The following is a 23,748-nucleotide window of genomic DNA, read 5'->3' as shown; positions in this document are numbered from 1 at the left end:
GTTTTAAAATCATTTAAAAGGAGTGGGTAATTTGAAAGTTGCTGAATAAGGTAAAATTATTCTTATCAGTAGATATAAGTAATTTGGTAAATGTATAATCATTGTTTTCGCCATCAGTAGTTTCAAAATCTCACATTTGCTCCGTACGTCTTAGCTTATCTAACTGGTCTTATCTCTCACTTAAAAAAGTTAAAGCTCACCAAAAACTCGAGTCAAGAGTATAAACTAGCGCGAAAACAACAGTTGAAACAGAACGTTCTGCAAATTAGATCCAAAAACACACGCCTTCGCATGCGCAATGTCTACAATGATGAAACCGACTTTTATTTTATGCTTCGTCTATTTTACATTGCTAATCGAAGCATGGAGTCTCCCGTTAGGTAAGAAATATCACTTAATTTAAGAAGTAACTCGTACTTATTATAAATTACTATTTACGATTTTAAGTTATTCACGTTTCCTTCCACTGTTATTGAGATGCTTAAAGTTTGTTTTTTTTGAAATCCTTTGCACAAATTTTAATGCAAGCAGTGCTAAGCCAGGGAAAAAATATCTTAAAATTCAGATATTTTGGAGAAATTCAGTTAGCTCCAACAACCAAAAGAGTCAATATTGTAATCTTATTTTCACTACTTACATAATTTAGCAAACCGAATTCCAAAAATATTATTTTATCAGCATACTTGATATTACGTAGATTCTTATGTCAGGTCGTAAATGATATCGTATCATAATTTAAGGTTATTCAACAGGAGATGCTAAGAAAGGACTTAGTCAAAAATTATTTATTGCGCTTTTTAATATGACAAATTTTCTATCGGCTAAGTTGGCTAGATTCGTCATGTTAAAACTAAAAGCATTGCTACTTCTGATCCATATTTTAATTTATGAAAGGATAAAAACTTCGTTAGATTTGCATATTTAATAAAAACAATGATGAATATTTGTAAATATCATCATCATTGTTTTTATTAAATATGCAAATCTAACGAAGTTTTTATCCTTTCATAAATTATCATTCGCATATTGTACGTGCAAACATACTAAGCCTTTGATCCATATTTTGTGTTTGTATATGCCGAATCGGACTGTACTTCATTGTCTCTGAACCTCAATTTCACAATTGCTGGGGTCAAACCCCGCTTGTATACTAGTGTCAGCTTTATCTAGAAATGTTATCTAAAGAAAAAATTTAATTGTAATATGTTTTCGCAAGATTATTTGTATGGAGGGCACATTTCAAAGCTTTCTGTACTCAAATTAAGAAAACTATTGTTGAATCTTTTTACGGAACCACCCCACTCCTATTTTTGTACCTCCCTGATTAAAATTAGTAGTAACAACTCAATTAAAATTATTAAATTAAATAAATCCTAACCTATAATAAACTAAAACCTATATACCTAAAATATAAATTGTAAGCCAATTTAAAATTATAATCCATATTTCTTGGAAAATAAATATAGACCCAAAGATCCAAAATCTAACAATGTAAAAAGGAGGAGAACGCGATATTGGTATGACACCAGAGATAGGCAAAAACCAAATTTCCGAGCTCGCGCTCTTCTCTTTCACAGTGAGTAGTTCGAGCCCACGCTTGTGCTCTTCTCTTTTAGTAGAAGAGGGCGAGCCCACGCTCCCGCTCATCTCTTTTAGTACAAGAGGGCGAGCCCACGCTCCCGCTCATCTCTTTTAGTACAAGAGGGCGAGCCCACGCTCGCGCTCATCTCTTTTAGTACAAGAGGGCGAGCCCACGCTCCCGCTCATCTCTTTTAGTACAAGAGGGCGAGCCCACGCTCCCGCTCATCTCTTTTAGTACAAGAGGGCGAGCCCACGCTCGCGCTCATCTCTTTTAGTACAAGAGGGCGAGCCCACGCTCCCGCTCATCTCTTTTAGTACAAGAGGGCGAGCCCACGCTCGCGCTCATCTCTTTTAGTACAAGAGGGCGAGCCCACGCTCCCGCTCATCTCTTTTAGTACAAGAGGGCGAGCCCACGCTCGCGCTCATCTCTTTTAGTACAAGAGGGCGAGCCCACGCTCCCGCTCATCTCTTTTAGTACAAGAGGGCGAGCCCACGCTCCCGCTCATCTCTTTTAGTACAAGAGGGCGAGCCCACGCTCCCGCTCATCTCTTTTAGTACAAGAGGGCGAGCCCACGCTCGCGCTCATCTCTTTTAGTACAAGAGGGCCAGCCCGCGCTCGCGCTCATCTCTTTTAGTACAAGAGGGTGAGCCCGCGCTCGCGCTCATCTCTTTTAGTACAAGAGGGCGAGCCCGCGCTCGCGCTCTTTTAAGAGGAAGATCTAGAGCTCGCGGTTTGCTCGTAATGAGAAGCGCCCTCTCTCAGAGGTTGATAGATTCTGGGAAATTCACATTCAGAAAAAGAACCACGTGATGTGATTTGTGAAGAAAGGCGGGAATCAATTGTTTTAAATTTTCTCTCCTTCTCTTTTATCTCAGAAGCTGAAGCTCGTGGTCTTCTTTTTTTTCAGAGGCTGAGCTCGTGCTCGCGCTATTCTCTTTTTTCCCAAAGGAAGGAGCTCACGCTCGCGCTCTTCTCTATTTTCCCGAAGAGTCGTGCTCGCACCCAAACATAGCTCTCGGACTCTTTAGAGCACAGAGTCCGCCGATCTCTGTATGACAACGCCAAAATTTTCCAGCGAGCCCTGGTATTTCCATTGTAAATGCAGGTGGCCATCGCTCATTCATCGCCAATATCCCGTTCCCCTCCTTTCCCGCCCTACCGAGGTTTCCTCGGGGAAAGTGTAAACCGAAAACTTTAGATTCAATTTGGACAACGATTCCACCAGTCTCTCAAACAAAAACTTTAAACTTTCAACCAAAAAATTAAAACTTTTAAACTTTTAAAACTGTGTGTGATTAATTTAATTAGACACAACTGTAGAATCGCAGCCTATTATCCACGACTCTGGGGAGAGCTGATTGCTAATTTTGATTCCGGAGGACCGACTGAAAAATTCCCCGGAATAACTTGCTTGTTTTTAAAACTATTACATTAATGAAACATTTGGTTTTGTACTAACAGTTTATTTCAATGTAAATTAAACTAACTATTTGGCCATATGGACCTACACAATTCCTCTCTTTTGGAGAGCTACAAAAAAGGGCTGCCTTTTTGGCGCGCGATCTCATCAAAAATCTGCCCGTTGTTCAATTTCGGGGCATCCCCAAAACTCCGTTGGCGGAGAACCGTTTTTTAAAAATACCGGACCCTCACGTCACCGGATATTGATGGGGTTTGCCCCTACGTCACTACAGTACAATAGACAGAAATATTTGGGATTCCCGAGCAAAGTTACAATTTGAGAGGCAAATGGTCTTAAACGAAGAAAAATTAAGAAATGTTATTACAAAAAAGGTTAAAGATGTTACAATTACAGAATTACTACTATTATTATTATTACAAATGAATTTAAATACACTATTTCTTGCTAAACAAATTACGTGATTAAACAAGTTGGTGATGTTTATTGCGCGGGATTTAACAACAACTGCCCAGTTATTTTTTCAGTCGGTAACTGAAGCAGTATTAGCTCTCCCAAAACAAAAGAAAACCTAAAATTGAGAGAGCCCCAAAAACCAAAGCGGGTTTCTACAACTATTTTTTCCCTGAACCTTTAATTTTCAGAAACATTTTATAATAAATCTTGTTTGTAAGGTTCTTCTCACTTTTTCCCAAACTGAATTATATTCTTTATGATGAAAAAAAAACACGAAGTTATAGTAATTATCTTAGAAAAACCTCCTAGGGTGCTCCTCTGCTAAGTGATAATATTAGTGGGAAAATGTGTTTTCGAGAATATTTACCTGAAGGGTAGACTTAGTCGTGGATTCACCAATAATTTGAGTAGGCTTTACCTTAAGGGCCCGTAATCTTCCCTCACTGTAGTGGCAGGCTGGTAGTTTATACGCCACTTGTCGTGGTGACCCTTAATCCATTGCATTCTAAGGTATAGAAGTGTACCATACACTATTTTTAGCATGAGCTTTAAAGAATTGTGTCTCAGCTTTTAAGTTTTAAAGTGTACAAAGACCAAAACCTAGTGATGTCATGGATGTTTTTATTAAAGAAACTATTAATATAACTAATGCCCTCTGAATATCCCAAGGTTTCTAAAAAAGTCTAAGCAATAATATAGCTTTAAGGTCTAGTTTTCACGAATATAATTAAAATAAATGTCAATAATTCGCTCTACGCCTTAAAATGTCTCTTGGAAGGCCTTTTGCTACTAGAAATTAAAAATATTTATCTAGCGATCTTAGTGTTCTTCATAATAATGAGTCTCTATTTTGGAAGTACCTTTTTAATACGTTGGAACCTTTAATAAATATAAGTGTTACAACGGGTGTAACGCTTTTCTACTACTAATATAGGCCTATAGGTGCCTAGCTTTGACATATACTACTAATTAAAATGATTCGTAAGGACTCTAATTAATTTTTAAGTAAGGACAAGTTTTTGCCATACCCAGATTTAGATTTAATGATCAACAACTAAATTGACTATTAGACAAACATATCGAATCGAACTATTAAATAAAAACCAAACAATACCGCTAACAAATAAAATACTACTAGATTAATTTACTTGACCCTCAAAATAACTACATGCAGCATGCACTCGACCAATGCCAGATTACTAAAAATACGCGGTGTACTATATACACTAATTGCGCCATATAAAAAGTACTCATCACTATTCTTGATTATCGTTGGTCTCGAGACTTTAAAATAAATGAATAATGTAGATGCGAGGAAAGAGTTCGTAGAGTTGAAGGCTTGAGACGTTGGAGATACGATGAGGCTACTACTATCGTCTACGAGGTGTCGTGGTGGTGATGGGCAGAGGAAAACCATGGTCCGGCGATAACTGCTCAATTGGCTGGAGACATTCATAGATTGCGACCGGCGCGAAAACTATGTTCCTTTTCTTAAGGTTATCCGGGGTGATGTTTTAAGATCATCCTTTACTTTCGGTCCGGATATACTGTTTCTCTTCTCTCCTTTTTACTTCTTGTCTCCCAGTTTTGTTGTATAGGCCACGTGACTTTTTGGGTCCATCCTTGTTTTTTCGTTACCCAATCGAATTAATATGACGGGCTGTCACGTGGAGGGACACTATGATTTGACCAATCACCAAATTTCAACGTAGGGCTTTATTTCAAGCGCCCATGTGTTTCGCATGTGTTTCAATTTCTTAAGATCACAAGACTCTACATTCGGTGACAATTACACCAAACAATAATATCGAGGCGCACTACTATAATTGTAAGCATTGGTCGAGAAAATCTGGCAAAGGGTCGAGTTCAATAATAAATACACATGACATGCACACTATACGCTATTCACCGTCAATTCTAAAGACGATCGTAAAACTATAAATCCTTGCCTGGGTTGACAGGAGGGTATAGTTTTCGGGCATCTATAGAGATTCCTTTTAGCAGAGTAGTACCAATGGAACCACGTTGGATCCCTCTTTTGGCCTTTCGCTAACTACTTCCCATTCCTACAAACTATCCAACGTGACCATATGGGGATGCCGAGGGACGTAAAATAATTTTTTCCTTAACAAAATCTAAAAGAGGGGTAACGTATTGAAAAATATTCGTTACACGGGTCCATAATGAGATTAAAATTATGCACCTGTCACCTAACCCACACCTCTACCAACGTTTTATATTCAGTCCGAAAAAATAGGCCGGGAAAGTGAAAAAAAAAAAAAAAACAATGGTGGCAACAAACCGATAAAAACCCACGAACCGACAAACTTTACCGGGCCGCGCTCGCGCTCTTTTAAGAGGAAGAGCTAGAGCTCGCGGTCTGCTCGTAATGAGAAGCACCCTCTCTCAGAGGCCGATAGATTCTGGGAAATTCACATTCAGAAAAAGCACCACGTGATGTGATTCGTGAAGAAAGGCGGGAATCAATTGTTTTAAATTTTATCTCCTTCTCTTTTATCTCAGAAGCTGAAGCTCGTGGTCTTCTTTTTTTTTTAGAGGCTGAGCTCGCGCTCGCGCTCTTCTCTTTTTTTTCCGAAGAGTCGTGCTTGCGCCCAAAAATAGTTCTCGGACTCTTTACAGACCAGAGTCCGCCGATCTCTGGTTATGACCCGTAAATGGCAATCAAAGTCAACTCACAACTCTACTAGAAATCTCAGGAAATTAACTACTGCTAGTTACTAAAAGACAACTGAGAATCACTGAAAAATAAATAACAGACACCGTATCTAATTTTCGTATCTTTATAATGCAACTTTTTCCAATTTGAGCCTCCTTAAATATGTATATCAGTTTAAAGAATGAGAAAATTCAACGGAAATTTCTTCGCAACATTAAAAAATATACTAAAATATATTTTGTTTTCAAATTATTTCACAAATTGTTAAAATTTATCAAGAAATAACATTTTTTTTGTTCAATATCTGAACTCCATAACATAATGCATCCCTTCAACCTTACTTAGGTAGAATCATTTATAATTTCAGGGTGTTTTAGATTAATTTCGAAACCTCTAGAGCTTGTTCTTTTGGTCGAAACTGTAGAAAATGTATCCCTACGTGCTTCGTTTTAGCGATAAGTTTTCCAAAAAACTACCCCAAAAACCAGTATGCCATCTTAAAACTGACAAACAATATTTTTCTTCAAATCAATTTGTTTATATTTAGTCCGAAGTTGTTTTTTGTTGGTGAAGCCAGAAAATTTAAACAAGTAACAAAAGGTAGTACATGAGCTTTTAGAAATAAGATAAGTCTGAATATAAATAAATCATATGTCAAAGTATTGATACTGTTCCAAGTAAAATTAAAATAAGGTTTTGTCAGATACTCGTCACAAATGTATGAAATTTTATTTAAATTATATAAACAAAATCATTTCTAAGTTTACACTTTTAGAATAATTGTTTAAAATGACCAACTTTGTCTTTAATACAAGCATGAGCCCGTCGTTGGAATAATTCATGTACTTGTTAAAAATTTACAGGCGTGTTACGAAAAGTCTCACAACCTTTAGTTATGCTTTCTTGCAAGTTATTAACCTCTTGTAGACTTAATATTTAAGATGTCACAGAGAAAAAAAATCGCGTCGGTTTAAATCAACTGCTCAGCGTCGACTTATCCACCTCGAAGGATACGTTTCATCCAGATTACCTCTAAGTTCCCGACTTAAATTAGCTTAAGCTCTGTTATTCAAAATCCCGTGCTTCGTCTCGTTTCTAATGAAACATCTTCGAGTAACTCGGCTAAAGTATCTTTCAAAAAACGGATGTATGCCTCACCATTTGGTCTGGGTGGTAGAGAAATAGGTCCAACGAAATGATCGTCAACAATGCTTAATCTTCAAGACATTAAGTATGACCTTGTAATATTCCACCCAGTCTAAATGGAACGTTTTCTGTAAGTAACTTTACCTGAGTTAGTCGATGACTGGCCGTTATACGCTTATAAATTTTGGCTTATTAAAACTGCTTTGAGCCTGTTAAGATATGAATATAGTGTTCATAGTCTAAATGAATACTAATTTTCTTCCATGCAACCATCAAATGTTTTAATAAGCTATGATCATTTCCAAGACACCACCCGAATCAGCTAGCGACCTTTAAAGCCTTCATATCAGGTGACTTGGTTACAATGCCTAGGATGGTTTTGTATATTCATTTATGATATGCTAGCCAACGGGTCACTCCTCTTGCAATGGTCATTAACCAATTTAAATTATTTATTGTACGCTGCATTACTTAAAAGGGTTTTTTTAATTTCAAGTGATTAATAAATTTTGGTAATGAAAAAGATAAAGACTAAACATACTTTGGTTAAACGTGTGACGTAAGGAGTTAGTTCAAGAGACTTACCCGGTATTCAAAAACTCATTTGGTTTTAGATGGTTTAGATAATGTCAAATCACGACCACCTCTCGAAACTCTGTTGTATTCTATGAACAAATCAATGAGAGGCATGATAGAGAAGGCGAAAGGAAACCCGCAGCTCGAAGCGATTGTTCGGAGGCAACTTAAAGATATGTTAACTGAAGAGCAACTCGACAACGCGTTCAAAGACGTCGAAATAAAGCAGGACTCCAAAGTAGAAGGAGGCTCCAACGCTCTGAACAAAGATATTGCCAAATATTGTTGCCCTATAGGGTACAATAAGAAGCAATAATATAAAAGAAAAATTTAGCGATGTTAAATAAACTAACATTGATTTTTTGGTTAACGTTGCAGATTAAATTATTGCAAATATTCAGAGTAACGTCATATATATTTTACAATTATGATAATATTTTATCTTTGTCGATTAAAAAATTATTTATAAGTGATATTCTGTAAATTATCTATTTCGTTCGCGGATTTTCATTTAAAGCTGATGGCAAGTTTGATATTAGATAAAGAAACCATCTCACGTAGCAAAATCTCGTTGATAAACAGTTTGCGAAACGTTGAAACTTTTCTGATAGATGCACGTTATGAAACGGTTGACGATGTCACGAAAATAGACGGTTTATTAAACGGTTTAAATAAAGTCTGTTCATACTAACAGGAAGCCAAGTATAAACTTAATATAATTAACTTTTATTTAACATCAATATTTAATGCAAATCAAACTATTAAACGATGAAAATGAACCAAGTATAACCGTTATAGGATTAAAGTCTATACAACGTCGATATTAAAAAATATATTTTCAAATGAACGTTTAATCAACTTACTTCTTAGTTGTACGCAGGGCCGAAGCGTGAAATTTTGGGCCGTAAAGCCGAGGCCCATTAACAATTGAAAAGTTCAACAATACTTATAAATTTAAAAACTAAACATTTTGGATTGACTCGAGCCCGGTCAAGACAACTGTACACCACTATTGCTAAGTGAAAACCTTAAGTCACACAGTCCATTTTAATTTAGGGCAAATGCGTTTAAAGCAATGTTGTGAGAAAAGTATTGCAGTTTAAAATTTTTTTATAAACTACTACGTATTACAAATAATTTTACGTTGAGACTCTGAGATATTTATACCAAATCAAATTAAACCTTAAAATATAATGTAAACTAAAATTTATTTATTTCGTAAACAAGAATTTTAAACACTAGATCAAAGTTCAATTTGACTTCAACAGCGCGTATAGGAGAGCAGTTCATATTAAATAGATTTTATGTAGAATAGTTCACGTCAACTTTTTTATGTCACTAACGAATTGATTTTCAATATTTTTTTTAAAGGTCTGTTGTATGAATTGATTTCGATGAGATAACTGGTTTTCGCAAGTAACCATTATTCAAATCTGTGAAAAATCTGCTATTTATCAAGGTAACTGAGTTTATTCTAGGTAGTTAAGCTGTTAAAATCGATTCATCAATAATCAAGCTTTGTTAAATAGGAGCTTTAATGTTCAAACTCAGGTCACTCAATTAAACTAGGGTCATCAATGTTTAATCTTGTTTCTTCGATTCTTAAGCTATTTTCGTCGCCACTCAAAGTCAACAAAGATTCGTTAGTGGTCAAGATAATCGGTGTTGAAACGGCGTTCTCTCAGGATATTATCTCTGAATTTTTATTGTCATTTATAATTTCCAATTCAATTCTGTATGTCTTGTGCATATCATCAGAGCAGTATTAATGATAAGCAACTAGATCTTGAAATTCTTGAGTAGGTCCAGCACTACCAGAGAAATGAAAGGAACAAACATATCAAAAAACGATATAAAACAAAACAATGACGGAAACACTTGCCAGCTTCTAGTTATTGTTTCAAGCATCAAAAATCATGATCTAGAACAAGATGAAATCCAACGTTTACATTGGTCTGAAATAGTGCTTGAAAAAAGGTGTAAAAGATATTCCATTCGTATAATCTTGATTACTTGATCTCTAATAATATTTGCACCCATTCTAGCAACAGTTTTTATCCAGAGGTGATTTGAAGTCTCTTATCCTAGTACCGTTTTGGGAAATGAGGAAGACATCCCTTACAAAAACTTTCTTAAGAATTCTTAATAATTTGTAAAGGGATATTCTATAGAATTTCGTAAGAGATTTTTTGGGAATTATTGGGAAGTTTGGCAATTTTTTCCAAAGATATTCTTAAGACAAATACCCAAAGATATTCCCACGGTTTCGCACAGAAATTCTCAAGAAATTACTAAGGTTTTCCAAAGGTATTTGCAAGGTTTCGCAAAGACATTCCCAAAGTACTCTCAAGAAATGCCCTAGGTGTTCCCATGGTTTTTCCAGGAAATTCCCAGAGTATTTCCAAGAAATCCCCTAGGTGTTCCCATGGCTTTCCAAATAAAATCATACGGTTTTCCCATGAAATTCCCAAAGTATTCCCAAGAAATCCCCAAGGTTTTCCAAATACAATCCTACGGTATTCCAAAGAAAGTCCCAAACTATAACCAAGTCATTCCCATGAAATTCCCAAGATATTTACACGTTTCCCCAAAGAAATACCTAAGACATATCCACATTTTCCCAAAGTATTCCCAAGAAATATCCCAAAGATTACCAAGACATTTCCCAAAGAATTCTCCAAGTATTCCCACATTTTCCCAAGGATGTCTATAAATGCCAAAGGATTTCCAAAAAGTTTTCAAATGAAATTCCACAACGTTCGGCGCATGCGCACGCGACCAAGTATATATAATTTTAAAATTATTATATCTCCATAACTATTTATTTCCGACAATAAGATACACGCTCGTAAAAAAAGGTATAAACTAATACCCTAAAGGTGATATTAAAATTTCCCCAAATTTAAACCTTTTCGGGAATATTTATGTACTAATTCTATTCCGTTTGTTTTCCTATTTTTGTGTTTGTTAAGTACTTATTTATCCCCTTTTAAGCTCTTCTTTATCCCCTTTTAAGCTCTTCTTTATCCCCTTTTAAGCTCTTCTTTATCCCCTTTTAAGCTCTTCTTTATCCCCTTTTAAGCTCTTCTTTATCCCCTTTTAAGCTCTTCTTTATCCCCTTTTAAGCTCTTCTTTATCCCCTTTTAAGCTCTTCTTTATCCCCTTTTAAGCTCTTCTTTATCCCCTTTTAAGCTCTTCTTTATCCCCTTTTAAGCTCTTCTTTATCCCCTTTTAAGCTCTTCTTTATCCCCTTTTAAGCTCTTCTTTATCCCCTTTTAAGCTCTTCTTTATCCCCTTTTAAGCTCTTCTTTATCCCCTTTTAAGCTCTTCTTTATCCCCTTTTAAGCTCTTCTTTATCCCCTTTTAAGCTCTTCTTTATCCCCTTTTAAGCTCTTCTTTAAACCCTTTTAAGCTCTTCTTTAAACCCTATAAATAACGTCTTTAACCCCTGTTAAACACTTCTTTATCTGTTTTTAAGGATTTATACATGCCCTTTTAAGCTCTTCTTTAAACCCTTTAAATAACGTCTTTAAACCCTGTTAAGCACTTCTTTATCTGTTTTTAAGGATTTATACATGCCCTTTTAAGTATTTATACATGCCCTTTTAAGCTCTTCTTTAAACCCTTTAAATAACGTCTTTAACCCCTGTTAAACACTTCTTTGTCTGTTTTTAAGGATTTATACATGCCCTTTTAAGTATTCATACATGCCCTTTTAAGTATTTATACATGCCCTTTTAAGTATTTAGGCATTCCCTTTTAAGTATTCCAATAAAATAATTTCTTAATACATTTTTATGACTAAAAAATTTACCTTTATTAAATCTAATAGTTAATTTCTGGGTTTCAAATATTGATTTATAACAGTTTGAACTGTTTTTAAAATTGGCGTGTAATTAAGGCCCAACAGTCCATTTTCAATAAAAACTAATGTTTTTTTTAGCATGCCATTGTACACAATATTAAAAATCCAATAGCATTCGAAATATGCTGTCAAAGCTGATGTGAGGTCTGTAGTATCTCCGACGGTAACCCCGTCCACAGAAATTTCAAAAATTTCGCTCTTAACGAAGTGTTGGCCTTTATATTTAATTACGGGTCCATTGGGGATTTCGTCATTTCCATTTACATCATAAAACATCCTCTGAATTTTTTCTTTAAAAAAAGATGGCATCAAAAGCAATGTTGAGATATTTTTTATTCCTAAAAAATTAAATATAGTATCATAACGCTAAAATTATCCATTTTAAAATTACTTTTTTGTGCATCCGCATTTTTTTCTATTTTTACAAGCGTCATTATGTTAGCTTTCAATTCTGTCACAACCGATGTCTTAGGGGCGCCATTCCAAATTTTATCACCATTTTCGTCAAGTATTTCGCAAATTTTGAGATCAGTTCGGAATTTAGCTATTCTTTTAAATTCTACATGAATCTAAGAAATGGTTAAAATTGTTATTAAATTATGTATAACACTTGGTTAAAGTTAAAATTGATTTTAGTTACTTGATTAATATCTCTAAGAGCAGGATATTCTTGAAGAATGTCCTCAATTGTTTTTTTCTCTCTAATCGCCATAGTCCTATGTCGAAAAGTTCTGTCCATTTTTGAATTTATTTGAACCCAATCAGTCTCGTTTCTTTTCATCATATCCCACATGTCTTTTTTGTGTCTTTCAATTGAAATTTCATCTTCAAAATCAAAGTTTTGATTTTCAACTGAAGGTTCATCGACCTAAAAAACATCAACTTAACTAAGTTGTTTAAAAAAATATTTTTAATTGATCATAGTACTCACTTCAAATCTTAAACAAGTAACTTCTTCATTCGGTGCCTGGTTTTTGGCTTTTGATGCAAATGTTTCTCTGGCTTTTAACGTTTCCTCATTATCTACATGGGCTCTACTGTTTTTAAATTTAATTCTTAGGCAAATCCACCAAAGATTCTAGGAAAATATTATTTGGTTAATATATTATAGCTAAAAATTAAAAACTTAATGACGATAAAAATTAAAAACTTAGTTATTATCGATAAAAATTAAACACCTAGTTATTATCGATAAAAATTAAAAACTTAATTATTATCGATAAAAATAAAAATAATTCATTACATAGCCAGGCTCGTCTCCACATTTTAAATGTTTATATTGACGTACAAGTTTTTGCGCTACGAAGAGGTGATTTCCAGGATAACTAATTTTAAAGGTATATTAATTAATAAATATTGAATGCGCAAAATGTACTAAATAACAATTTAGTTTTTTAACAATGTTATTTTTTTTGAAAAAACGTCACATTACTTAAAATCATTAGTTATATACTCTATTTTCATTAAAAAAATATATAGACCAAGAGCCCATGACAAAGGGAAATTTGGCATATTAAAAATAAATTTTATTTTAAATATCTTAAATGTTTAATAGGTGTTATTTCGAAATTACCCAATGAATTTTCAAGGACAATCCAATAATAAATCCATGGAATTTTCGGTCAATTTTTATTTATTTTCTTTAAATGTTTATCTAAAAGTCAAGAAAGAAATCTCCAAATTGATTGACGATTTTCCAAGCCCTACTCTTGCATCTGCCCTGACTGTTATCAGAATAATCATTTAAAAATATATTAACCCATTATGTACGTTATCACTCCTTTTAATTTTTTCTTGGGCTCTCGGACTAATATATAGACAAAACAGTATCATTGTCAAAAGCTATTCTTAAAGCCAATGGTGCATATTTTACATGCTTGTTTAAAGAAGTAATATAAATTGACGATTTTTAATAACTTACTATGAATATTTATCCTTGAGATCATTGTATAAAATATTTATAATTTCTCTCTTAACTCTCTCTTTCTCCTTTTGGGAAACAGAGCAGGCTTTTGCATAAAGATCGGCGTCTGTAACGTGATTAGGAAAGCTGGGCAAAACATATTCGTGCTTCATCTCGGATCTGGACAGTTTTGGCTTCAAAATTTCTTTATCATTATGAATTAACCTTGGTTATATAAGAAAGGGCTTATTAGATTCAAATTTACGGATTTCGTCAGAAGTAAATGAAAATAATTTATAGAATATTCCTTAAATGTTATGTGAAATTTTGGTATTGACGGGTGGGGACAGTTGATTTCTAGCGCCAGCTGCTGTCACTACCCACTTTCGTCTCACGTAAAGCGGTATGAGGCTCGCAAGCGTTTAGCGTGGCGATAGAAAAGAACACCCCAGAGCACCATTGCGTAAAATACTATTTTTTTACATGGCATGCAATAACTACATTTACAGGTACTGAAATCCGATAATTTCGATTCATTTACTTCTGATTTTGTTAAATAAATTCGATCATTTTGTTCATTTACTCCACTGGTTGAGGTAACTACGGTTATTTCCTATTAAAAATATATTTTGTCATCGTTAATCTAAAAACATTTTTAGAGAACCAAAAAAACTAACCGCATTTTCTGGCGAAAGTGCACTGGTGTCTTCAGATTTGGATTTTTTTGTGGTATTATCGTTTATACTTTCATCGTCATCTATAACTCGTTTCTACGAATTAAAATTAAATTTGGGTAAAACCTAAATTAAGCTATGTTACTATTTTTTATATAATTTTCTCGTTACTTTGCGTTTGATGTGAATAACATCGCCATCATTGATAACGTCATTCATTTCCAAGTTTACCAAAATTTTTAAAAACTCATCATGTATCTATAGATTAATACAAAATTTTATTAAAAAAAACACAATATTGTTTTCATATAAATAGAAATTCGTAGTAATGGTTAGAATAACCACCAATTTTAATGAAGATTACTTCATTAATTATACAGAATTAACGCTTAAAATACATAATCTAATTGACTGTTAGGATTCTAATAGGTAATGTAAACTGATATTTCTGAGCCCATATAAAAATATTTTTACCTGATATATAATATCTCCCTGTTGATAAACGTCCTTTAAAAATTCAACATTTTCAGTTTCATCTCTTAAGGTTTTGATTGTTGATCCTTTTTTTAAGGGTACTCTTTTTGCGTTGTCTTCATATTTTATACCGCACACAATGGTATCGATACCATTCATATTTATAACGCTCGCAAAAAACTATTTATTCAATTATATACCCGCGTGAGACTAAATACTTTGAAAAGGGTGATCGCGAACTCGTACACGTAGAGCCGATTGCAACGAAAGTCTGCTTCTTCTAACGAGAAAATTTGACGAAAAACGGGTAGGGCGAATGGATTGGTCCAGTTGAGAATGTTTTAGGAATGTAGTCCGACTGTCCGACACACAGGTGCGTCCCCTCTCTGGACAAAAAGTCCCTGACCCTAGGGGTAAATTTTCCTGGAATCACCCGCTGCGTTTTCTCTGTTATTAGTGAGGCAGGTTTTCTAGCTAACATTTCCAGCTTGAAAATATGAAATATTTTTTATACCATTGAATAGTCACAATATACCAAAATATTAATAAAAACGAGAGAGTAATGCATTTTGATAAATAAGTAATAGTCGGCCTAATTATGGAGATACGCTGTCAACGTTGTACTTTTTTTGCAAGAACGTTTAATCGCCTTATAACTCATACGAAAAATGTACATGAAAGTGAAAAAGATTTTAAAATGTTTTGTGGTTTGAACGGATGCGGTAGAATGTTTAAGAAAATGGATACATACCGTCGGCACGTGCATAGCAAACACGAAGACGCTTTAAACGAAGCGGAAGAAAATATTGATAACACTGTTGACGAAACAATTTGCGAAGATAATATAGCAACGGAACAAGGTTATATGGAAGTAGATCCAAATGAAATTGGTGGTCAAACAGGATGTAAAAATCAATCAAAGAGATTTGAGAATTCACTTAAGCCGTCCGAAATACGAGAAACTATTCTTAAAATAATTCTAAAGTACAGGGAGAAGCATGTTATGCCTCATTCAGTTATCGAAGACCTTTCAAACGATTTACTTCAATTCTCTATACATCTTATGGAAGCCCAAAATGAAAACATTCGCAAAGAACTTGTCAGAAATAATTTACCTGTTGAGATAATTAACTTTTCAAATATAATAGAAGAAGTTCGTGGCTCATTTGAAAGTATCAACTCCAGGTACAAAATAAATAATGTTTGCAAAACTAAATTAGGATTATTAGAACCAGTGGAATATACATTTGCAGAGTGTAAAGACAAATTGAAAAAAGATAAGTTTCATTATGTGCCAATTTTGAAATCTCTTGAAAAGTTATACGAGTTTGGAAACGAACTATACTACCACACGGATTTGGACTCTTTACCCAAAAACCACATAGCACATTTTCTGCAAGCCGAAGTATCAAAAAGGCTGCTTGCAATTGACGAAAATTTAGCTTCTGATACAATTCAGTTACAAATTTATTCGGATGAGTTTGAAGTCGTTAACCCATTGGGGTCAAAGCGAGGTAAAAAAAAAGTCTTAGGGTGTTATTTTTCAATATTGAATAGAGAGCCCAAACACCGTACTAAAATTAACGACATTCACTTAGTGTTTTTAACCAAGGCAATAGACGTGGATCGATATGGCTGGTCGGAAGTTTTACAGCCATTGCTTTATGACTTAAATATATTAGCTACAGAAGGATTATATATTAAAGACTTGGAAAAAATCGTAAAAGGTTTTGCTTCAATATTTACCGGCGATAACCTTGGGTTACACAAACTAGCAGGTTTTAATCCGACATTTGGAAGCGGTCGAATTTGCCGTTTCTGCATGATAGATCACAAGGAAATTAGCGTAAAATCTAACGAAAGTGAAGTTACACTTAGATCTCTAGAGCGACATAAATACCATCTTGATTGCATAACGAAAGACGAAAGCGAATGCTCAATTTATGGTGTGAAATTCCGCAGTGATTTAATGAACTTGAACTACTTTGATGTAACTAAAAATCTTCCACCCGATATAATGCATGATTTATTAGAAGGAGTTATTCCTTCAATATTAAAATTTAATTTGAAAAGTATGATATCTAATGGAAAAATGACACTTATTGATATGAACCAAAAAATTGAAGATTTTAAATATGGCAAAACCGAATCGAACCGACCAGAAAAACAAAATCGTACGGCCTTGAGTGAAAAAGGGAAAATTAAAGGTTCAGCGAGCGAAATGTTTTGCTTATTCAGGCTGCTACCTTTCATTTTATATGACTTTATAGATTTCCAATCAAATGATTGGAAAATATATTTACAATTAAGACAATTGTGTGATCATATTTTTGCAACAAGTGTACCTATTGAATTTTTACCCTTTCTTCAAGATTTAATTAGCAAATTTCTTTTATACGTTAGAGAGACACGCGGTGCGATTATTATGACACCTAAATTTCATTATATTATCCATTATGTTAGCGCTATAAAACTATATGGACCCTTAAATACCATTTCTTCTATGCGCTTTGAGAGTAAACACAGATATTTCAAATCGGTGGCTATGACCTCGAAAAACTTTATTAACATTACGAAAACTCTAGCAATGAGGCACCAATATTTCGAATGCTACAATTTAATATCAGAATCCATACCGGGAATTCAAAATATCACGGGAGGAAAGTTTATAGAAAAATCAAAATTACCAATTGGTTTACAAGACAAGTTGCCCGAAAATTTTCCAAATAAAATTTTTAACGTAAAATCTGCAACGTTTAACAATGTCCATTATGCTGTGGATTGTTATTTTGTTTATAAAGTTTATGAAAATCATGTTCAGCAATTTTTAAAAATATTTTACATTTTTTCTACTAATGGAGAAATTTTTTTATGTGGCCAACCTTACGATTCATTGCGATTTTGTCAAAAAATGCATTGTTATGAAATTTCAACACCGACTGCAGCTGACTGGATTTTTGTAAATGCCGAAACTGGGATTAATTTTGTAAAACATGATTCGTATATTGCAAATGGTAAGCAATATATAACAATGCGTTCTGCAGTTTGGGAATCTTAAATATTGTATACTTTCCTATTAAATTTCAATGAATTAATTTTTGTAATAAAGGTTTATCTTTTTAATAAAGAAAAATGTTTAAATTTTTCTTGAACTAAATTGCAAAATTATTAATATTTCTAGATCGTTAACCAAAGTTTAGGCAAGTTATCTCGCTTATTCTATACCATGTTTGGTCAGGTTATCTAACTATATTTTGTACATATAGGCAACATCATGTGTTTAATACACCCATGTTGAAAGTTGGGGGGCCGAAAATTAACATTTTTACCTGGCAACTCAGCATTTGGACGGAACATCCGTTTCCTTACTTCCGCCTGTATATTTCAATGGCGGTCACGTGGTTCGAAACGTCACATACAGGATGTTCCGTCCAGAGGTCTCAGTTAAGCCACGTCTGCACCCCCTCTTTTGTTATGGGTCTATATCCGCCCTTTTGGGAAGTAAAAACAATCATAACAGCGCGAACGACAAAATTTAGGAATATAGTCTATAGCCAGGTTAGACGTAACGTTTTATTAATTGAATCTACAAATAAAACGCAGCTAATTATTTTATATATATATATATTTGACTATACCTAATTCAAACTTTAATTATAAACGTCTGGTAGCGCATCTAACTAGAAAGACACGGAAAATGTTCGCTTTTTGGTATGGAACCCATCTTTTTGTTGAAATTCGGGGCAGGATTCCAAAGAGAATACCTTTGTTGGCATTCAATAAAAGGCTAACACTTTGGAATGAGGGAAGGGGAAAGATAGCCTAAAGTGACGATTTTCAAACATCGAGGCAAGATGGATCTATGCCGTTGTGGGGGGGGGGGGGTAAATTTTAACGAAAATTCTGGTATATTTCCACTCATTTTACGAGCGGCATTTATGGGGGCCGCTATACACTCTTTTTTTGGGGATTTTGCTGGGCGCGTTCATGTTGAGTTTACCCCCCTTAACCCCCATTATCCATATCCTGGGACCAAAGACCCGAGCCTAGACTAGCGGGCGACCAAAAAGAGGGGTCGAAAAGACCGCGAAAAAGAGTGTATATTCGAACTACATGAGAGGGAACTGGTTTTGCGGAAACGAAATTTTTACTGTAGCACGAGAATGGCGAACACCTGTAGTTAAAATCTGAGAGCGGTTGTAAGTGGCGTGAATACTAGGGTAAAAAATCGCATATTCATTGACAAAGAAATAGTGAAAGAAATCATTTGTCTCGAGGTATAATTTAATGACGACTGATCGCTGTAGAAAGAATACGTTTAAGTACTCCCAGCCCCCTTCTAGTTTCGTGCCTAACTGAAATTGTCGTGGCTTGAATGAAAAAGTAAAAAAAAACGACAATCGTACCGAAACACGACCAAATTAATAAATCTCTTTCAAGTTTTATTATATTAATTATAACATGGTTCCATTGTTATGTGTTTTCACTTTTACATTATAAAATGTTTTCTATAGTTTTTAAGTATAATCGCTACAAATATTGATTCCATTTTAAAATGGATTGGCCAATATATCAACTATAGTTCAAAAAATGAAAATAAATAGTAATGAAAAATTTTATGTAGTGAAATAAAAATTTTCACTTAAACTCATGCAATTTTAATTAGTAAAATTATTAAATTACAAATCTAAATACAACATAAAATTAATGAGACGTAGAAAACTATTTAAATTTCACCGCCAATAATACTTAAAATATAACCGAAGAAAAAAGAATAGTTTCTTTGTAACATCAAACGTTTAAAAAAAAATAATGATTGAAAACCGATTTTCGTCTAATTTTTACTTGTTCGCATTTGATTTTCGCTCAATCATATATAGTAATCACGATATTATTCGCATTATTTTTAAAACAATTTAGTTTATTAATTACCAAAAATAATCAATTCTTCGCATTTTTCCAAAAAGTTATGCCATTTTTAACCCTTTAAAACTGTAAATTTTAAAGGCTCAAAAAGACATATGATTTTCGACAAGGAAATACAAGGTTTAAAAACGATACATTTCTTTTTTGATACTTTATTTATCACATAAGTATTAAGGTGTTAAATGGGTATATTTTATATTTAAATCTCTAATTTATACCTTACAAGTAACAAAAAACTAACAGGGAATAAAATAAGAATACGATTTTTTTTGTGATTCCATTTTTAGACCTTTTAGGTATTTCTTTCATCACTCAAATGCTATACAATTCTTATGAATAACCTTTCAATACCTTTCAAATACCCTTATTTTTAACAGTGTACCTTGCGAAAAAAACTATATTATGGCACAATCAAAACAAATATATAGTAGAGGGACCTATTCTTCAAAATAGCCCTAATTCCGTATTTATTGTAGACATAGCTTCTGCAAATTAATTTTAATAATCACTGTATAACAATAAGTCTCAACGCGCTCAACTCGTTCTAACTAGCAGCGACTGCTTCGACTTCAGGTTTTCTTTAATCGTATTGTCCGTTAGTTTGGGTTTAGCCACTGTAAAAGGTTAATTGCGAACCACCAACGTGCGTTTTTCATATTTCTTCTAAGCGGCGGTTGGGGAAGAAGCAGACGATAAAATAACAGGGCTACCAGACATGTTTAGTTGTTTTACACATAGAAATCAGAAGGTAACTAGAACGATTTTTCTTATGGCGGAATGCCCGCCGTTTAGAACCGTAGCATTGGCGAATGGTGAATCTTGGTATTTAAAGGTAATAAACAATTTCTTATTAAATTAAATGTGGTTTTGGATGGAAATTAAGGTTTCGTGATATAACATAAATTTATTTAAAGTTTCTAAAAAATTTATATTGTCAAACAATGTCCATATACGATTATCTCATAAGATACCTTGGATTTTATTAATGATTATTTAGAAACATTTTCTCCAAAATATTTTTCCTTTACACACAGATCTTATTAACGATTCATTATAACTACCTAACAGGTTTTTGTTAAAAGTTTCCTTAGGTTTTCCAAAAAAGCCTTAAGAATATGTTTCCCTACAATTACCTTACAGATTTTAATCACAAATTCCATTGGTTTTCCCAAAGAGTTCTTAAGAAATTGTTTCCAAATAACTACTTAAGAGACTTTATCAAACATTCCCTTAGTTTTTCCAAAGAGACCTTAAGAAATCTTTTCCAATCAATTACCTTACATGTTTTTCTCACAAATTCCATTGGTTTCCCCAAAGAGTTCTTGAGAAGATTTTTCCCATAGTTAAAACTCTCAAAAACTTATTCAAGCTCGTTAGGTGTTTCTTAAGAATTCGTGAGAAAGTTTTTGTAAGGTCAATTGTCGACAAGCGTCCTTATATGGAAGTAGCCAATCCCTGTTAATAGGCTGGGCTCGTTTAACTGCCAAGGGGCCTCGCGGACCCCATGGTCAGAGGTCATGGACATTGACAATCCCCTTTCGTTTGATTGCAAATCGTTCGCACTCTGAAACCATAACCTGGTCCGTACCATCCGCTACCAGCTACGCGTACACATTGCGGCACTTCGGAGAAACCTTTAGCTCTTTGTCGGCAACCCTTAGTTGTCTCAGATAGTTCCGACACAGTTGGTGCAATTTAGCTCACGAGCATTTGTCGCGGAATTACAAAAACCATTCAAACATAAAATCTTTAAAAAATTGTTTATAGAATTGGCTCCCAGATTTTTATAGGAGCTTTCGTAGTTAAAAAAAAACGAAGTGCAGTTGAAAAATGTTTTCAGATATAATATCTTTATCTCGAAAACACGTTATTTCAGAGATTTTATGCAAGCAGGTTTCGCCAATATCACATCTAACGAGCCAAATAGTTAATTTTTTATTGACCATCTCAGTACATACAATTAGCCTAGCGTTTTTAATAAGAAAACAATTATACTTTAAATTTCAAAACATACAATCTAGAGCAACTGGTCCAACTGTGATCATGGACTTTGGTCTCCCCTCACTGCGCGTTTGATTTAGTTTATCCCAGAAATATGAGCAACCACCTGGTTTATATCATAAAAATTGGCACAAATGTCAAGAAACTTTTAGAATCTTGTTTCGAATTTAGTCTTTAATCTATTTATATTATAGGGTTTATATTTTATTCAATAGAGTCGAAAATGATCAGCACCTTGGTCTACAGGTCATAAATGTAGTCTTTTCGCCACTGAGCCGAAAATGTTTATTTTCATTGCGCTAACCTCTCCATGTTTTGAGCTCCACAATTCGCTAATTTGTATTGTCCGTGGTAAGCCAAAGAATATAAAGCCCCAGGAATGGAAGGTGTAGCTCCGTCTAGTGGAACTTTTGCGCCTCATCGTTTTTCTTTTAAATTACCAATTAAACAGATTGAATGACACACTATTTTTGTTCTTGCAATTTGTGGCACTAACTTAGCTGTTCATTTAACCTTTGCATTTGAAACTCTTCAGATGATGTCTTTTTATGTTCTAGAAGTAGTTAAGGACTGTTGTCTAACCTATTTTTGATTATTTTTTTATTTCAAAAACTGGCATTAATTGTAATTCCAAAATAATTGTATAAACTCTTATAAAAATTCGGTAAGCAGTAGAGTGGTACATTTTATTAAAACTTTAAAATCTTTGGCAGTATTTGAATATATATATACCATTGCTATTTAAATTTTATTTTTAAAAGGATAATTTTAAACTAATCGCAATACAGAGGGGTAATGCCGCGTCGGTGTTGAGCACCTTTCCGCCCGGCACCTCCCTAGCGGAATATCTTTATTGCCTGTAAAGCCATTTTTTTGTCCTTCTATGTATTCAAATTTCATAAGATTTATTAAATAAAAGGACAAATATATCAACATTAAAAAAGAAATTAGTATTTTAAAGTAAGCTTGTGTTTTAAGATCTGAAACTGAAGCGAAAGTTTCAAGAAGATATATATATAGATTTGATAAACTATTTTCCCATAAATGAAATAAAGTAAACCTTGACGATGTCAAAATATATCAGATATACAGTTTCATATTCATTCTGTGTCCTTAGTTTATCCTTTGGTCCTTCATCGTAAAGTTAAATTTCAATGAAACACACTGAACTTAAAATGTAAGTGGTTTAAGAATTCCATGGTCTTAACATGGAAAAATTGTGACACAAAATTAGACTTTACCACTGTCAATCATTTGATCCTTCTATAAAAACAACGTTTTGTTGAAATTTTTATGTTTTCCCAGTGGCTAACCATCTTAATTTAGCAATTCAATGGAAAGCGACAAGATATGTATTGTGAATAAGAACCGAAATTAATCTGTAAAATGTTTGAAGACGAGGAAAAAATATAGTCGGTTTGTTTGGGCAATTTTCTTTCATACAAAATAATAAGAAAGCATTATTAATTTCATTAATAAGGTACCGAGAGCGATAATTTTCTATTCAATTTAACACTTTTACTGGCATCTACAAGAAATACGGTACAAAGAAATACGATTTCATTATTTTGTATTAAAACAGTTAATAATTTTCTACAATTGGTGATCAGCGATTCGGTATCTAGGTTAAAGATATCAGGTAGTAGATAAAAAGATAAATCTACGTAATGCCAAATTATCGAAGGTATCTACCAGTTAAATTGAAAAAGATACCTTTTAATCGATGAAAAATATCTAAACAATTTTTATTTATTTTTAATAAGAATATTGGAAAATATCTTTTTAAATTTTTACTTGAAAATAGTTTGATCTATTTTATTTGACACATTAACGTTAGATATAAATATTTGAAACTATATAAAATAGCAATAAAATACTGATTTCTAATTTGAAAGTTTTTACACACAATTCTTGGGATTTGTGTGTATTATTTTTATGTACAGTGTAGCCGATGCCGATGCCGCCGTGTCGCGCACATCTTTTTAACAGTTAGAGTTTGAAAAGTCAATGATATTTCGTTCGAATGTACATATCTGGGCATCAATAGC

General features: G+C 33.6%; 1 protein-coding gene across 1 annotated transcript; it reads left to right on the top strand.

Moving 5' to 3' along the window:
• The first annotated feature begins 242 nt into the window (after positions 1-242).
• On the top strand, positions 243-8,186 carry LOC149946427 (uncharacterized). Its single transcript, XM_090171993.1, has 2 exons — positions 243-380; positions 7,896-8,186. Exons 1-2 carry the CDS (start codon positions 299-301, stop codon positions 8,171-8,173), a joined length of 360 nt encoding a protein of 119 aa, XP_090028119.1. The 5' UTR covers positions 243-298; the 3' UTR covers positions 8,174-8,186.
• The last annotated feature ends 15,562 nt before the right edge of the window (positions 8,187-23,748 follow it).

Source organism: Leiobunum rupestre, chromosome 4, assembly GCF_980474605.1.
Source record: "Leiobunum rupestre chromosome 4, qqLeiRupe1.1.hap1, whole genome shotgun sequence".
Taxonomy (NCBI): domain Eukaryota; kingdom Metazoa; phylum Arthropoda; class Arachnida; order Opiliones; family Sclerosomatidae; genus Leiobunum; species Leiobunum rupestre.
Note: the sequence above shows the minus strand (reverse complement) of the source record. Positions and strands in the feature narration are given on the sequence as shown.